This window comes from Leptosomus discolor, chromosome Z (assembly GCF_034619465.1).
Source record: "Leptosomus discolor isolate bLepDis1 chromosome Z, bLepDis1.hap2, whole genome shotgun sequence".
Lineage (NCBI taxonomy): Eukaryota > Metazoa > Chordata > Aves > Leptosomiformes > Leptosomidae > Leptosomus > Leptosomus discolor.
In genome coordinates this window covers 48,899,038-48,916,391 of record NC_141419.1, presented here as the reverse complement: position 1 = coordinate 48,916,391, position 17,354 = coordinate 48,899,038, and the positions used below count along the sequence as shown (strand labels likewise).

At 41.7% G+C, this 17,354-nt stretch overlaps 1 protein-coding gene across 1 annotated transcript in view; it reads left to right on the top strand.

The window, feature by feature from the left end:
* Nucleotides 1-6,192: 6,192 nt before the first annotated feature.
* SLC44A1 (solute carrier family 44 member 1) overlaps nt 6,193-17,354 on the top strand; it is a 68,359-nt gene continuing 57,197 nt past the window's right edge. The window contains exon 1 of the mRNA XM_086480097.1: nt 6,193-6,219. Within this exon, the coding sequence (XP_086336223.1) occupies nt 6,193-6,219 (27 nt within the window). The remainder of the gene's footprint in view (nt 6,220-17,354) is intronic.

The window sequence follows — 17,354 nt, the reverse complement described above, 5'->3', positions numbered from 1 at the left end:
TGTTTTTTTTCCAAAAGAAATTCAAGATTAACAGGAGCTAATGGATGCACAGAACTTCTGAAAGTCTCCATCTTTTCTGTAAGCCAGAAAAATTGCTAACACGAGATTTTCAAGCATTCTTATGATAACTTACAGGCTTTTACTAACCATAACACTTGTTATGAGTTTAAAATTAAGCATGTGCAGGAAACATGCATGTTGGGATCCTCAATTTCAAATAAACCTTGATGCCTGTTTATATATATGTACTTATTTTTGCAATTGGAGTGGTGGGCATTGTATACAAAGACATTGTTTTTCAAATTTTTAATACCCTCATTTTAAAGGTGAACATGAATGACTCAAAAGAATAACGCAGAAGTAAGGCTGGGACCTTTAAAACCCACCCCAGAAGAAAAATGACTAGTGAAATTCAGTGTGAAGCCCCTCATATCTTCTTCTGTTAGCTGTCACTGCCAACTGCACTATGGAGGTGAATTATGCTGAGCCCTGTGACAGGCCCACCTCTCTGTCCACCTTGCTGGTTTAACTCAGCCTCAAAGTTTCAAAAGAGTACTTTCAAGGACTTACGCACGCGGTACCTCTCAATATTTGTCTGTTCACCTGCGTTGAGTATATGAATGAGGCTTTTCTCCATGATAAAGAACTATTTGGTCTTAAGCCTGCACTTCAGTTGCATGCCAATTCCGAGCCCACTGTGGACGTTCTCCACAACCAAGAATCCAGACCTGCACCAACCTAGCAACCTCTAACTGGCCATTTCTATAACTAAGCTGTAAAATCCATCGCAGCCTAAGTCTCTGGAGAGTGATGTCTCCACTCCTCCTCTCTCATAGAAAATACTATGCAGAACGACAGAGTGACATGACACATTGAATATTTTCACATCTCCTTGCTTGTCTTACTCTGAGCAAAAGCTGAATCTTCCTTGATACATGCTTCCTTGCATAAAATTAAGGAGCATAGAATGGAGCAGCACCTCCCTCCCCAGCCCCTCTTCCCATCTTCCCTAAGAAAACAAATGGTAGGTCCCTTTAGTATCGTTTTTTTAGGCAATGACTTTTCTCCAAGAGATTTACTGCAGCAACTTCACAAGAGATTTGCAGCAGGCAGTCCTCCTTCTGTAGTCTTACATCCTCAGTGTGAGAGCCATAATTCTCCTGGAGTGAAATGACAGGAGATCACAACGGCTAATCAAGTATTATGATGATACTGTGTCTAAAGGAAGGATTGCACTTGCCTTTGTGTGTTTCCTTTGGGCAACACAAAACTTTCTCACAAAGCTGAAACAAATTACATTTTTATGGTTGCTACTGTGACATCAGTTGGATACACTACCCCCCCACCCCCCCACCCCCCACCAGCACTGTCACAGCTGTTTCAAAGAACATTTTCTGAAGAGTGGATTTCTTAGGAGTTTGGATGCTGGATATGGAACATTGCAGCTACAAATTGCTATCACGATTCTGCTCAGGCTGGTAAGGATGTAAATGCGTGACAGGTCTTTCACTTGCATGAAATGATCTGTTCATACAGTTCTTCATGCACAGGTGTCCAACATCAGAATTAAGTCCAACAGGTATTAAATAGTGCAAAGCAACATGTTTTAATCTAGAAAGAATATCTGTTTTATTATGGCATGAATGGACTACTGTGGGCACAAAGCATATGCTTAGAAAGCCATTTTGCAAACACACCAGAATATTATTCTTCTAATGAGTCTTGAACATTTTTGATAGCTACCAACAGACAGGATCTCCACTGTATACCTCTGTCCTCTCACCAAAAGGTTACATCTCTAAGAGTAAAATGGACCAAAATTTTGATTTAGAACGGGGGAAAGAAGATTTCACCCTCCTGATTAATTCAAAAAGCTCTCTGCTGCTTTCTCGTTCCTTGGAGTCTCCAGTTCTTAATTGAAACAGACCTAACATGTCCAATTTATGAGGCTGCAGCACAAAGGAGAAACACAGCAGGTTTTCTGACTTCCCCAGTAAGTTCACCGAACTGACCTGTTCCTCTGTGGTCAGACAGGCAGCATGACGAAAACTTTAGCTTTAACTTGTGAGAGCTCAGACTTACTGAGCCATATGCAACTTTTCTTAGTCAGAGAAGAAAAAGCCTGCAAGAATCATGCCATTCTAATTGTAAAGCAGGATCACTCAAATGCTTTTGCCATGACTGACTAAAATTCATAACTGACAGGATCTTCAGTGTACAAGCTGGGGTTTGTAAGATACAGCTTCAATTCTCTGCTTTGTAACTGGTGTCCTGTGTGACTTGACACAAACATCCGTGCTGTAGATCCCCAGCAGTAAAACAATGCAATGGCATGGTCAAACTTTTCAGGAAGACGATCAGTTTCATGTTGGTTCTGAGATACACAAGATAGTGGGTCCACAGGGCTCTGAGTGGGTCAGTGGGCTTTATCCCCACATTGCTCATACAGACAGGCTGGCATCCTATTTGCTGTGTGTTGGCTGGAATGCCTTCTCATGTTGTATTTTTGTTAGTATTCTCCTGAAATCAGCAGAATCACTCCTAATCCTGCACTGGTACATGTGTATGAAAGCTAACAGTTAGTTTGTTCACTGAGGATATTATGGAGGGAATATGTGTGAGTCTGTATTTAAACAGATTTAAAAAACAAAACAGGAATATTGAGGCTAAGCACACAAGGTAGGATTTTTCAAAATGCAGAGTGGTTGCCAGGTGCAGATTTATTGGTAGGTGGAAGAAGTCAGAAGAATGATAACCAGCTGAATTTGTCTGTTAGAAGAAAGAGGCGAACACATGGACTGTAACACCACCTTGCTGGTGCAATAGTCAGTTTTCAGTCTGCGTGATGCAACTCTTCCCTTTCATTAACAGCAAGGCCAGGTTTTGACTGCCTCTTGATTGAGCAGTTAGCCCAGTACTGAGCCTGTTTGAAAACTCCATCCCAAAACTCATACTTAAGAACACATCCAAATGGTCTAAATTTTATCTACTGCTATTTTAAAGGTATTTATCTCGTTAATATAGAACAAAAGCTACAGATTGTTTTGTACCTTGGAGAATCCTTAGGTGTTTAAATATGAGTGCCTAAGGTCAGGATCCTACACTCGGTGAGAAACGGTAAATATTATCACACAATTCATGTTTTCTGGAATGTTTCCTTCTTTTTTTTTTTTTTTTTTTTGTCCTCCCTATACTTCCCAGCCTTTGTGTCTTTTTAGGGCCTTCTCTCTGTTGCTGTCTCCCTTTCTCAGTATCAGATCGTACTTCAAAAACTCTAACCTGTCATTCTGAGTCTAGCAATGAAATGAAAATATAGATAAAGCTCATCCTTCTTGGCTGAGGGGAGAAGGGCAGACTTAAATCTGTTACAGAGAAAAAGCTAGATTCTTATTAGCACTAAGTCTGGGCAGTCAGATTTGCACTTAAGCAGCTTGTGATGTAACCATGCCTTAGAGCAGATTACGATCAGCTTCAGAAAGGAATCCATAAAGCACAATTCAAAAAAATGTACTTGGGCATATGCTTAAAGTTCAACTTCTCTATTACTCAATTAAGATTCAGCAATTCCCATTCCAATCCCTTCCATTTTCTTCAAGAATTACTAATCTGAATAAATATAAAAGCAAGTACAATCATGAATAAACAAGAACCTTTTAACTTTTCCTCTCCTTTGTGTGGCTAGCCAAACAAAGCACAGTTAAACTAATAAAAGCCAGACATCTGCTGCTGCTGCTGCCACTACCGCATCCCTGTCAAAAATGCAACTAATTTCCTAGGGCCAGAAGCAGAAATAAGGGCAATTACTCTGGTGTTTATTTCTAAGACTCAGATTTGTCCAAAAAGTTTCTACAGCTGTCACTAAACTCCAGTTACCGGTGCTACAGCTGGTATGTCTTTACCAGCTTTCCTATAAAGGTTCCCCCAGCCAGTGAAGGACTGGCATTTTTTAATCACTATAAAGCCACCATCCCCCCCCCCGCAGCTGCAGAAAGCTTTTGATTATTAGCTAGAATGCCTTTTTTTTTTTTTTTTTAAGAATTCACAAATTTGGGGGGCAGAGACTGTCTTTTAATCCATTACTATCTTCTGATAATTGTGCTGAACGTGTTTAGTCTACATACAAAAAGTAGGAGATAGTATTTAATTACCATGACAACACTTTGAGGTCCTAAGAGAAACTATTAAAATGAAAGTCCTAAATGAAAAGACTATTTAAAAAAATTTCATTTGGTCTATTTAACAAGCTGACTAAACCACATCTATGGCACAGACATCATGCTGTTGTTACCCAAACAAAGGAAAAAGACAAACACTGGGACAAAAGTCAATTTTATAAAAGGCAAAACTGAGGAACAGAGAAATTGAAGTGACATGTCCGAAGTTACACAAGAATTGACTATGGATTTCTTGTTATCTATTCCTGTGTTAATCACAAAAGAAACATGCCTCCTAGAGAGTGTTCCTGCAAAACAGTTCTTTGTTGGTCACACCTTTGAATACAACAGAAATATTTGGATAGTATGAAGTGGAACAATGAGAAATAATGGCAATGTACACCTAAGTGGTAAAAAGGTATTTTAACCAGGTGTCAGAAAATATGAAAATTGTGAGATGTTACTTGCCATTAAGCTGAGAAGAGCTGAAAGAAAAAAAAGCATGATTCACAATTCACCCACACACCAGTTTTTGTTCTATTTTGGAAGCCTAATGAGACTCCTTCTCTAGTCACAAGGCCTCTTTTGCCTCATTCTGCCTGTCAAAGGATCATTTTAAACTTCAAGCTATTGTGGTTATTTCTAATCATGGATATTCTACTTTATTCATAGAATAAAACCTGCTACAGCTTAGCAGATTCAGAAAAAAAAAAAATCTTATCACTTAATTGTATCACTTAAACATATCACTTAATACGTTTAAGCCATGTTCAAACACAACTACTGGGCCAGTAAACTTACCTTAAGAGGGACTGCCAGTTTCCAAACAGAACTCTCTCTAATTCTCAGAAAAGCTGACACCTTTGTTGCCATTAACGACAAGATGCAGCCATGTAGTGACTTCACTGGTTCAGAAGCTCTGAGACATTTGTTGCTACCTGCATTGCTTAGGAACATGGTCCAGCCAGCTGTTCGGAGACTGAACTTGTATCAGTTAACCACACAGCAAGCATCATCCTGGTGTGGTTCATTAAAACAGTTTTGCAGCTCCGGAGGTATACACCTCGAAAGAACGACATCTGCATTTGCATCTCTGGGAAGGCTACATATCTTGCCAAAACCATCTGCAAAAATATGGCAATCAGCTGTGAATCCAGGAGACAGATTCACATCTTGTGCAATCACTCCCGGCCACCGTTCCAGATTGATTTGGTACTCTGCACATTGCACGAATGACAAGAGCTAGTCTAGAGAACGGGATAAACCGCACCGAAGGCGGTGCAAGAGTCGGGGCTTCTGGGCTGTGGATTTCTCAAGCATCTCCCCCAGTAAGGAGGCACCTCAAGTCCGCCCTCCCGCCTTGCAAGTACCCGTACTCCAGGGCCACCCAAGCAGCTCCTCCTTTTCAGACACTGTCAGCCACTTGGAAATCACCCTGACCAGAGCACGGCTTCCCCACGCAGAAGCCCCCCATGCTGCCCCCACGCTGGGCGGCGCCCCCTCCTCCGACCGGCCGAGAGCAAAAGACGGGCACGAACGTCTGACCGTGTCCGGCTCCGGACCGGCGGCGGCCAGGGCACCAGGGCCGCAGAGCGGGAACGGACGGGGGCGAGCCTGCCGCTAGCCGCCCGCCACCAGCCCCGCCGCCGCCGTGGCGACCGGACAAAAGCCTTAGCGCCACCGGAAGCGACCCGCGGCACGCGAGGCGGGGCGGAGTGGAAACGGGGGCGGTGCCACCCTGTCGGGCAGGTACCCCCCGAGCTGCGGTGCCCTGGCCCCGCCCCCGCAGGCCCCGCCCCTTCCCTCAGCCGCGGCAGCTGCCGCCGCGGGGGGAGGATGAGGGGGCGCCGCGGCGGGGCGGGTGCTGCAGCCGCGCTCGCCTGATCGGGCCCGGAGGTCCCCCGGCGGTCCTGCGCGCCGCCTCGCGCCCCGCCGCCGCCCCGGGGCGGGCCGTCGCGGCGAGTGGATGCCCAGCGTCTGCCCTTCGCCGCCGCCTGGCGCCTAGCGGGCACCGCCAGGCCACAGACCCGCGGACGCCATGGGCTGCTGCAGCTCCGCCGCGCAGGTGAGCGGCCCGCACCCGCCACTGGGCCCTGCAGCCCCCCTCCCCTCCCCTCCCTTCCCCTCCCCTGGCCCTGCCGCCCCCCTCCCCTCCTCTCCCCTGGCCCTGCTGCCCCCAGCTGCCGGGCCCTGTTACACCCGCCTGTAGGCCAGCTGCACCCCACGGCTGTGCCCCTCCTCCCCCCCAATCCCCGTTCTGTCCTATGGCTGTGCACCCGCTTGTACCCCCCATAGACGTGCTCTCTGGTGGTCGTACATCCGTTCTTAGCCCTCATAGTCCCGCTCTCCCACGGCTGTGCACCACTCAGCTCCTTCCCACCACCGTAGCCCCGCTCTCCTATGGCTGTGTATTCCTTTGCTACACCTGTAGCACCGCTCTCCCGTGGCTGCGCACTCGCTTGCGTCCCCTGTAACCATACTCTCCCATGACTGTGAACCCCTTGTTTTCCCTTCCCCCCTTACGCCCCACCAACAGCTTTGCTCACCCATGGCTGTGAACCCGTTGCTCTCCCCGGCCTTGGTCTTGCTCTTTCACGGCTGCAAAGCCCTTTACACACACGCACGTACGCACCCCTAAGCCTTGATGCACGTAACTGCAGCATTTTGCTCCCCTCTGTAGTTCTGCCCTAACCCCCTTATAGCTATGCATCCCCTTGCTCACCCCCCGTAGCCTTGTGCCCACCATGCTACGCACTTCCACCCTCTGCATTGCTCTGCACTGTTGTGTGTGCCACTTCCCCTGTGGATCAGCATCATCTCGCACCTTCTTTCCCCAGCCCTGCTATGGTTTTGTAATCTTTGCCATACCCTGCTCCAGTCCCCTGCTATATGATGCAGCTGCATACCTCCAGCTCCCCCCTGTCATCCCCCTACTGCCATACACACCTCTCCGATTGGCTCCACACTCCTTCCTCCCCTCTGCCATCTCGATGCACCCCCCTATATAGGTCTGCACCTCCTCCCTTTCCCTGTAGCTTTTTCTTTGGGGTCCCTACTGCCCCACCCCAGAGAGAGGAGCCATCTCATGGGAGGAAACTCGCCATGTCCAGGGCCTCACCGAGGTCCACTGCATCTGAAAAGGGAGACGGTCCTAATCCGAGCCCCCTTCCCCAATTCATGGCCAAGGGTTCAGGTGCTTCCCTGCATCTTTTTCCCTATGTGCTACTGGCCCCGTGCATATCTATTTCCGAGCTCGGTTTTTCTTTCTTCCTCCTCCCCCTTTGCTCTGCTTTGCCTTTAATGACTCCTTTTTTTTTCCCCCAGAGTGGTGCTGCCAAGCAAGGCACAATCAGGAGCTCCACCCAGTGCTCCACTTTGCGGCTCTGCTTCCCATTTTAACTTTCCCTTTGAACAACACGACCAGGGCTATACTGTTTTTCGCTTGGCTCCTTTCTGAAGGCTGTAGGACGAGCCATCGTGACTAACGCTATGGCTGTGCTTTGCTTGCTTGTAAATGTTAGTTTCCTTTGGCTGTGTCACTTGCGGTGGCTGAATCCAGCTTCCAGCAGACTGCTTATGTAGGAAAGTCCGTCTCTGCTGTCCCAGATGACTCATCACAGAGATGAGTTTTGGTAGCTCATCTGTTCAGGCAGACTTTTTTTTTTTAGTAAGGACTCTGTCCTTCCAGTGCAAAACACTGCAGAGAGCTGTCCAGTTGCAATAGGGAACGTCCTTTCCGTACAGCAAATTTGCTGCAAAGAGGAAGGCAAACAGCTTTATGGTGCACGAAGAAATGGTTTGAATTTCATAGAGGGAAATATACGCCAAATGTTAGGTGAAGATTTTAAAATTGTTCGGTCATTGCAGTAGACTGCCAGGGGAGATTGTGGAGTCTGTATTGTTTGAGGTTTGCAAAAAAAAAAAAAAAAAAAAAGTTAGATAATCATCTGTCAGGAGTGGCTTAAGGAAAGCTGATAGACTTCGAGCACCAAGAGTGAAGTTGATGTTTTGAAATAACGTTTTGAAGTCTTTTACAACCTTATTTTCTGTGATTCTTATCCAAATTGCTTAAGTATTTAATAGGCCATTTCTAGCTGCTCTTTACGAATTTGAATTGCTGTTTGCTGTTTTGTTCTTTTCTTAAATGAAAACAGAGGCTTATTTGTGCGTAACATTAGACCAAAAGCAGAAGAAATAGAGGATCAGGTGGTTTAAATACCTGGCTCGTTCATAGGTTTCAGCTAATTTTGGTTTTCAGTGAAATTTGTGTTCCACTGTCAGGATGCATGGTGTTAACAGTATGCTACTGAACCTTTCGTTTGCTTTGCTTATGTGTGGCAAGGTGTGGTACAGTAATTGAGCTTTGTATCCCATATATGTAACTAAAGTATAAAGAATGGCTGTTTATTTAATTCCTTAGCCATGAGCAATTGTGTGTTTCCTCAGGAAATCCAAATCAAAGGCTAGTTGCTGAATATTTTACCAGCAACAGTTTTGTCTGGTGTATCCATTGCAGAAACCTTGCAACCAACAATACAGCTTTACATTAGAGCCTAATGTCTATCTTACCCTCCCTTTTATCTTTAACAATAAATGTTGTATTCCTCATCTACCATTGTCTTTACACTTCCCCCTCTGTTATTTCCTCTTAAGCTTTCCTTGAGCATCAGGGCTCCATCAGACATTCGTTCATATTGTGCCACTTCTTGCTTCTGCCTGTGTAGCTTCATTTTAGTCTTTGACATACAGTCTCCTCATTATCATGGACACTTCACCCTCATTCCTTATGACTTTGTTTTTCAAGTTGATTCTTCAGCTCTCTAACCTATTTGATCTTCATCTGCTAACCCTGTTTTCTGTTTTCTGAGAGAAATAATTACTTCTGTTTTGATTTTGCCAGCCATCTTATCTGATTACTGCATCTCCAAGTCCCTTTCTCAAGACTGCCACCTCCTCATCTCACTTATGATAATCCACCTGCCTGTGACTGGTTGTTGAACCACGCAGATTTCTTTGATGTCTTTTTTCTAACTCTTATTTTATACTCAATTAATTTTTTTCCTCCACAAATGCATTTCCCATTTCCTTTGCTTTGCAGGCTGTCTAGAGCTCTGCCATAGGCTTTTTCCTATATCTCTTCACCTGCAGAATCTGAAGGTTTCCAGAGAAAACCTAATCAGAATTGACATGTTTACCTTTGCTCAGCACTTTTGCCTGCTACTTACGGTGGTGAATTCTTGTGTTTCCTTTCTGCTTTTTCTGCCTTTAACTGCTTAGCCTGACCCCAAAGCCCCATTAATTAGATTTTTTTCTGTTTTGATTCCAAATTTCTGTTTTTCATCTCTTGTTGTCATCTTACTCCCTTCCTAATTTTATTGTAACTGTTCTTCATCCTTAAAGCTGACAATCAACTCTAGTCTGCTTCACTTCTTTTCCAAACTCCTGAACAGAAGAATTTACGTTTGTTGTCGTACATTCTCTCCTCTTCATACTAAATTCTTTCCAATCCAGGTTCTGTGCTCTGCTGCTCATTGAGATCTCTACAGGCTCCTTCTCGCCAAGTTGCAAGAATTCTCCTCCTTTTTTAGCCTCCTTGATCTCTGCTGCTTTTGATATTATCTGTAATCCTCTACCACTTGATGTCTTATTCTCCCTGGTCTTCTGTAATACTGTCCTCTTGTTATTGTTCACTGTATTCTACTCTGATTATTGTTTCTTCTCCTGTATTGCTGTCTCTGCTTGTACTTCCAGTCCTTTTCCCCTTTTCGTTAACTTACCTCCTATTTTACCAAATTTTTCAGCTTGAACTGTTATGAGTGATGTTAACTCAATACAAGCATACCAGACTTTCTTCCAGGTGTGCTTATTCTTTCCTGTTCCACTGCAATGCTTCTTTACAGTGTATTTCTTTTTTCAGTTTTGGTCTTATTCTATGCTCGCACAAAGTTCTTTCACTTCCCGTGGTGTAATATCTGCTATGATCTGCACTTGTTCTTTATCGTCACAATTAGAGTTCTTGTTTACCTGTTGGTCCTTTTTGGTGTTAAAACTGTGTCGTTCTCTTTGTTTCTTTAGGGGCTTCTGCTATTCTCTACTTATTTAGGTGGACTTGGCTGTATTTTTTTGTGCTTGCTGTATCTTGACTCACCATCTTGAAGCTTGAGCTTGTTGGGAAAACCTTGTGCAATGTCAGACAACATCTTACCATTGTTGTCTTGGAGCAGTCTATATACTCTTCATCAGTTATCATGACCAGGTCTTCCTAACGCTTCTTTGAAGTGTAGTTATTTGGCCGAGGTGTGCCATATGAGGTGAAACCTTGTAAAGGACAGGAGTAAAAGATCCACCTCTGTGTATCTGTCTTGCAGTTCTGTTGGTTGTCAGTACCTTCATGTGGTTTCAGCCCACTCTCCTCCCTTGGTGTATCTTTATCATCAGCTTCTCAAGATGAGTGCTTCTGTCTGGATGCACTTCTTTCATCGTGGATCTGCTGTGCCACAAAGCTTAAAAAAATTATATGCATTTTTGATACAGGTAGGTTTTTTTGTTGTGCTGTTTTGGAAATGATCTTATCCTAAATGTTCACATCTTTTGAGCAAATTGTACTGAAGCTCTGAGTTGATAGAATAACCAAATTTCTTTCAAATCCTTAGTTTCATTAAAGAAGAAAAATGCAATCTGCAGTCAAGTGACAATACTCTCTTCCCTTTCTTTTAATTCTTCTCCTTCATCAGTGGTATTTTCTGCTATCCCACTGCATTAGTCCATTATGAAACTGAATTTGCAGAAGATAACTTTTGGAGTCCATCACTCCCATGTCACCGTAACTGTTAGGCTGTGCTGTAAATCTGTTTGATTGAAGTAAAACCAGGTTTTTTGGTATGTGTTGGTTTTGTTTTTTTTTTTTAAACAAGCATACTTACTTTGCAGCATAACTCAGCTTGCTCCACTGATGTAGTTTATAGCATAGCTCCACAAAGTTTGTGTTGTTGTATCTGAGGGGACAGAAATTTGTAGTTCATTGAAGGGGGCAAGCTGTGAGGAGAAGCAGGCCTGAAACTGCATTCTCTTGGAGTAGTTGTGATACAGAATCCATTCTCACTTCCTGCTCTCCTGCAGTTGAATTGAAGTAACTGGTTGTAGTCAGAAGGCATTTGCTTTGGCAAGTTGTTATAGGAAAGAAGGCTGCTTATTGAGGTCTTAGTGTTTGTGCTGGGACTGGGAAATTGTGTGTTTGTTTACAGCTTTGTATGTTAGTGGTTTTATCTAAGATATGTGTGACAGAAGCTTGAAATCTTGCTGGAAACTGGAGGCATGACTGGGATAAACAAAGCATGTGTTATTCTTAGTGGTTTTAGTGGTGGTCTTGTTTTTTACAAGAGTGAAAGAACTTTCTGTTATAAACCGAGATGAAGACACATCATCCATTAACTTTCCCTTGAACATCTGCTGTCAAAGCAACACAGAATGAATCTGGAGTTCCTAACTTTTAAGAAAAAATTTGTAGTTCTGATGAAATGTCTCTTCTGAGGAGTTATAGACAATACAGATCATTAATTGTACTTCCGCCAATCTTCAGTTGCCAGAGGTTCTTGCAGTCAAATGAATATAGGGGGCTTCAAAACGTGCCTGTTTCATTGTGGGCATGGGTATGATGATGGAAGAAGACCACCTGAATAACGGTGTTGATGAGCAGAAACCTGGGTTTTGAATTCTGCTTTCAGGAGCTAGGAAGCTTGATTTCCCTTTCAACATGTTGACTGTAGATGAAACTTCTGTTCTAGCCTCTGGCAAGCAGATACAGTATGCAGGATGAAGTGTACAAGCAGAATCCCAGAACAGTGCTAGTGAGTCAGGTATCTCATGAAGCTGTTGACTACTTTTCTGTATTTCTTGTCTGTGAGCTCTGTTTATTTCCTGTGAAGCATGAGGTGTCCTTTCACAAATGCTGTCACAAGCAACTGCATACAACCTGTGCAAGTAATTCCTTTTGATCCTAACATAGAAAGGAATATTTCAACTACATAGATATTTGTGAGTACTCTTTCAAATTCATTTGAGTTTTTCCCGCTAAGGACTAGCTCCTTCTGAAGTTTAGACTATCTTTCAGTTTTGTCATATCTTAAAAGTTTTAAGTAGCACATTGTTTCCTTTACTTTGTCAGGATTAGATTCACATTATTGACATTTTTTTTTTTTTAAGCGCTTCAAGAAGTGGTAGTTTGGATTAAGAACAAGCATGGGACATTGCATCCTTACAAGACAATTTTTTGATAAAGTGAGAACAGTTTTGGGAAGGATATATTCTCTTGCATTATTAATAGTGAATGCTAAATCCAAAGCTTATGTTGTTATAATCTAATTGGCATCTAGAATGCTGTCAGCCATCAGACTTCTATGCTAGTAATTGTGAGGGTGTGTTCAGTATCATCCAAGTGACTGCTTTTATTTTTCATTATGCAGAAATGACACTGTTTGTTATGTAGTGAAGTTTTCAACTGTCTTTATGCTGTTTAAAGGCGAGCTTTGCACTAACTGTGCATGTCTTTTTCTCCTTTGGGCTAACTGTAATTTTTGTTCCTTTGAACTTACCTCAGTGGTTTCTTTTGTAAAAATCAAGACTTGCAAACCAACTTGACAGAAGCTGCATCTTGGTATTTGAATCACTTGAAGGAGCTGTTGGAAAATTGTGTAAATCTTATGCTTTGCTTCTAAAACGTTATACAGAGTGTTGCTAGGTGACTTCTACCCACTGTTTAAACTGATTGCTAATTTTTACTTGTTGATGAAACTATACTGAGAGCTTTTTTTGTATATAAATTTTAAAGAACAAGTCTGTGTTGGTGAATATATAATAAGGTTCTTTAAGGTCTTGAGCCATTTTAAAGTTTCACAGATACATGAAGTAAATAAATTTCATTGCATTGATTTGCCTTCTGTCCCTAGGCCCCCTCTTTTTTTGTTGTTTCTTCTTTTTTTTTTTTTTTTTTTTAATCTTCTAGGTAAGGCAATTTCTAGTGTGGAATAAAAGTATACAAATGTATGACAACAGCCTCAAGAACTTATGTTTACATACTTAAGAAAGAAGAAGAGTCAACTTCATTTTGAAGTTCAGCATTACAGTCTTGATTAATTTTCTCTGTTTTAGTATTATTTCAACACCCAGTGTGCAATGCACTGCAAGAATAGGAGATGATTGCAGTATATAGGAAAGATTCCATACTGCATTTTTACATATTAGTTTCTAGCTGTTGCTCTTTTAACCAGTAATATTGCTGGAATATGGTGGAGGGTTTAGGTGAGCAGAACATGGTGACTTGTGCCTGATAGCCTCTCTTAATAAATATGATTTTTGTTAAGCAGCTGTTCATAGCAGAAATGAACTCTGGCCTGTTTTAGTTTTGTTTTGAAAACACTCTTGCTGCTCTCCAGATACATTATTTGACTGAGAGAGACACCTCTGAATGTCTTATACAGATCCATAGAAACAAAACAGGAAACGATGAAAGTAGTTTGTTCAAGGTCATGATAACCATGTCCTGGGAACGCTTTGTCAGACTCACCCTAGTTTGCTATGAAAAACTGCAAAATAATTGTCTACTTATAAGGAAGTGTGCTTATTATATAAGCAAAGGGCTTGACATGTTATTTCCCTTTCCATCCTCCTCCTACCCTTTCTTCCATAAATCAGGTAGAGCATTCTTAGAGTTGGTTCCTGTGAATCTAATATGCTTTCAATGTCCTCAAGCACTGCCCTCTTATTGTAATCCTGAGTGGTTTTCTTTCTAGTTATGCTAGAACTTGGACCTATAAGTCAGTATTTTATAAGATTTTTTTTATATTCTTATATATAAGAAACTATGTAAGCACCCCGCCGCCCCCATGTAAGTTTAAAGTTTTTCTGATCTTCATTAGAGGAAATGTGCTGATGACATCCTTTAAATGTCACTGAATATGCCTATTAACTTTTCAATTTCCAACATAGCCCTTGCTTTCAGCTTTTGTACATAGTAATATGGAAGAATGCATGTGGCCAATGTATGCAACAGTTAGTCCATAGTGTTCAGTGAAGTGCCTCATGTTTGTGTTTGCAAATACAAGCCTCTAAACTTCCAGAACCCTCCACCAAGTAGGCCTTTGCCTTTGAAAGGCAGGAAGTTCTTTTGCAAGGATTGTAAATGCAGTACAAAAATACATGGTTTTATGATTTTCAATTGACAAACGCATTTGAATGTAGGAGGCATGTTGAAAGAATACTTAGGAAACTGCTATGAATGTCTCTAGAAAGTGGCAACATCATTATTTTTCACAGCAGTACTGTACAGGCCACGAGCTCTTAAAGAGCTGTGATGTTCTTGGTATTGAATTCTGGCTTTAGACACTTCAAAAGCGTGAAAAAATTCTTTTAGAGAAAAATACTCATCACACAAGGACAGTGCAAGGGACAGGGGCAGTGTTTTCTATGGAATGTCATTCATCTTTTCTGCAGACCACTAACTGGGGAGTTCTGCTGTGTGATTTTTTTTTTTTTAAATTTTTTTTTTCTTCAGCTAGTGTCACATTATGATAAAACTAACACATTTGGAAGGAAAGTGTGTATTCTTCACCAAAGTTTGAAATTTTTTTGTAATTTGTGACTTCAAGTCTCATAGTAAGAATAACATCTGAGAATCTGTTAAACAGGTTGATGTACAAGTAGAAAATTCAATGTGATGAAGTAACTTGGTAGGTGCAAAATATCCTCAAAAGTGAACTGTTGCTTTTGGCTTTTTGTTGGTTTAGATTTTTTTGCATGGCTAGATTTTATTAATGATTAAGCACCATGGAAGTACCAAACATGCATTGAAATGGATATTTTAATCCCCTGAAAAATATTACTGTCATATTTGTAAAGTGTCCTTATTTATTGCTGCTTTCAAATAAGTAGTTAACAACATGTAATGAAGAAAAGAAACAATAACTAAGTACTTTGAGGGTTAAAAACTGGGCTTTTGTTTTCAGATGGCCTTATTTCTAAACTTCAGAACCTCAGCAGGTGTGCTGATCGTGCCAGCTCTTTATTTAATCAGCTGTGTTACGTTTCAAGATAAATATTGAAGTTGTAGACTGAGGTGGAAGCATGACTGAAAAGATGAGTGGAAGATGATATAGAACACAGCATACGTCAGATTCATAAGTGAAGTGTCCACATATGAGTTTTCAGGGTAAACATCTTTATATTACACCATCAATAATGTTGTAAGTGCTGTCTTATGTGCTCTCAATTTTGTTTACATTATGTTGAAAACTCATAAATACTGTATGTGAAGTTTGAGAACTTTAGTGAAGTAGCACGTGTGGACACATTGAATTGGTGATATGCTTAGTCTCTGAAGAGAAGCGAAGTATAAATTCATCGCCCTTTGGATAACTTTAAAGCAATATTATACCATCAGAAAACTTTTGCTAGCAGGAACTGTGAGCTTCATACTTAGGAAGGGCAGAGGCATCTTTTCAGTGGACAAAGCATCAGAGAAAAAGTGGTGATGTGGAGTTATTGGGCAAATAAGGATGTGGGTGCTTATATGTAAGTTACTGACAGGTGCCTCTTGTAAAATCAAAAAGCATGACTAATGTCTGGTTTGCACTAAATTGAAAGATAAAGTGGTTTGGAATGAGATTGAAGGAGAAGTTCCACAAAAACGGTCATCAGACACCGCTGTGATTTGCATGTTCTGTAGTGCAGTCAATTCTGGAATTGCCCTGAGGCATTTGGGCTTGTTATCCAGGTGTCATCATGGAAGGCACTTGCAAGGAGCAATGTGTATTGTTTTCCTTTCTTTCTAAAGACTGCCACTTGTAGCTGTAATAGTATTACAGGGACAGGCTCACTGGAACTGGGGGGCATAGCTTCGGTTTTGAGAGTCTGGGGGAATTTAAGCATCTGCCTCGCAGGGCAATGCTATCATCTGCAGGCTGTTTGGGGTAGGAGCAATACTGCTCTTCTCCAGAGGTAGATCCAGGACAAGTCTACACTAAGAATTTTTTTGGTGTGTTTATGGAGATATTTTTATTGATACAACGTAGTTCATTCTTTCAGGGAACTGGTATAGTTTAGCAGAGTGAAAGTCTGAGTTTGCTGGCGTGTGTTCCTGCTCTAGTAATGGAGGCATACCAATAATTTGCTGTATAATAAATCAGTTTTATTGTGAACCTGAGAGAATCATGTGAACTAATGATGAACTGCAGTAAGCTACTGCTTGGTGTTTTATCTGAACACCTGTAGAACATGTACAGGAAGTCTGTAGGTAATGGTGAGCATTTTAACTAGGGCAACTTTGTGCAGTGTTCTTAAGCTTCACAGTGCAGTCAACTAAAGGTTTTCTATAAAAAAATTGTAAGATAGTTGATGAAGTCATGAACTGAAGATAGTTTTAACACTGCAAGACTTTGCTTTGGATGTTTAAACAGAGCGCTTTTACCACATGAAGATTTTTATACAGACAGCTAGTTTACTTGAGTTGCAGCTTTTGTTCTCAGAAGTGTACTTGTGTGAGGAAGTGAATGTGTTTTTTTTGGGGGGGGTTACCTTGGGGGGTGGGGCTTTTTTAGGAACAATGTGGTCCAATCTTCAGAGTAATAGAAGATCCTAGAATAATTGTAGACTTCATTCTCCTTAGAGGTAACAAACACAGACCTTCTTAATGGCATTGTCAGGGACTATAGGCTCTGTTTATTTGTAGTGGCGGTGTTAGAAAATGTCCATGTCTTTTTCCTCCCTCTCTGTATGAATTCCTTTGTGCAGTGTATTTAACAGGTTAAAAGTTGCCTAATGCTTGTGTTTGAAAATGTGAAACAACTTGCTAGTTTTTAATTTTATATTCTGATATTTTACACATTTGCTCAGATCAGTCATTATCTACTAAGTTGGTGGTGTAGGCAGAGAAATGCTTTGTTTCATGGAGTAGTTACTGATCCATGTTTATAGTGAGACAGAGTAAGGCTAGACCTGTAATTGGTATCACGTACGTTTTAACCACTTTGTGGTCAAAATGTAGTCCAGATGCAGTATACTGGTTATCTTATTCACTGCAGTTTATCATTCATGCTGATAGGAGAGGAATGGCTGGTAACTTCATTTGATGTCAAAATGGCTGCAGCTGCTTATGAAATAGGGGACTTATGTCTTGGTTTTAGGCTCTAGAAACATCCCAAACTATTA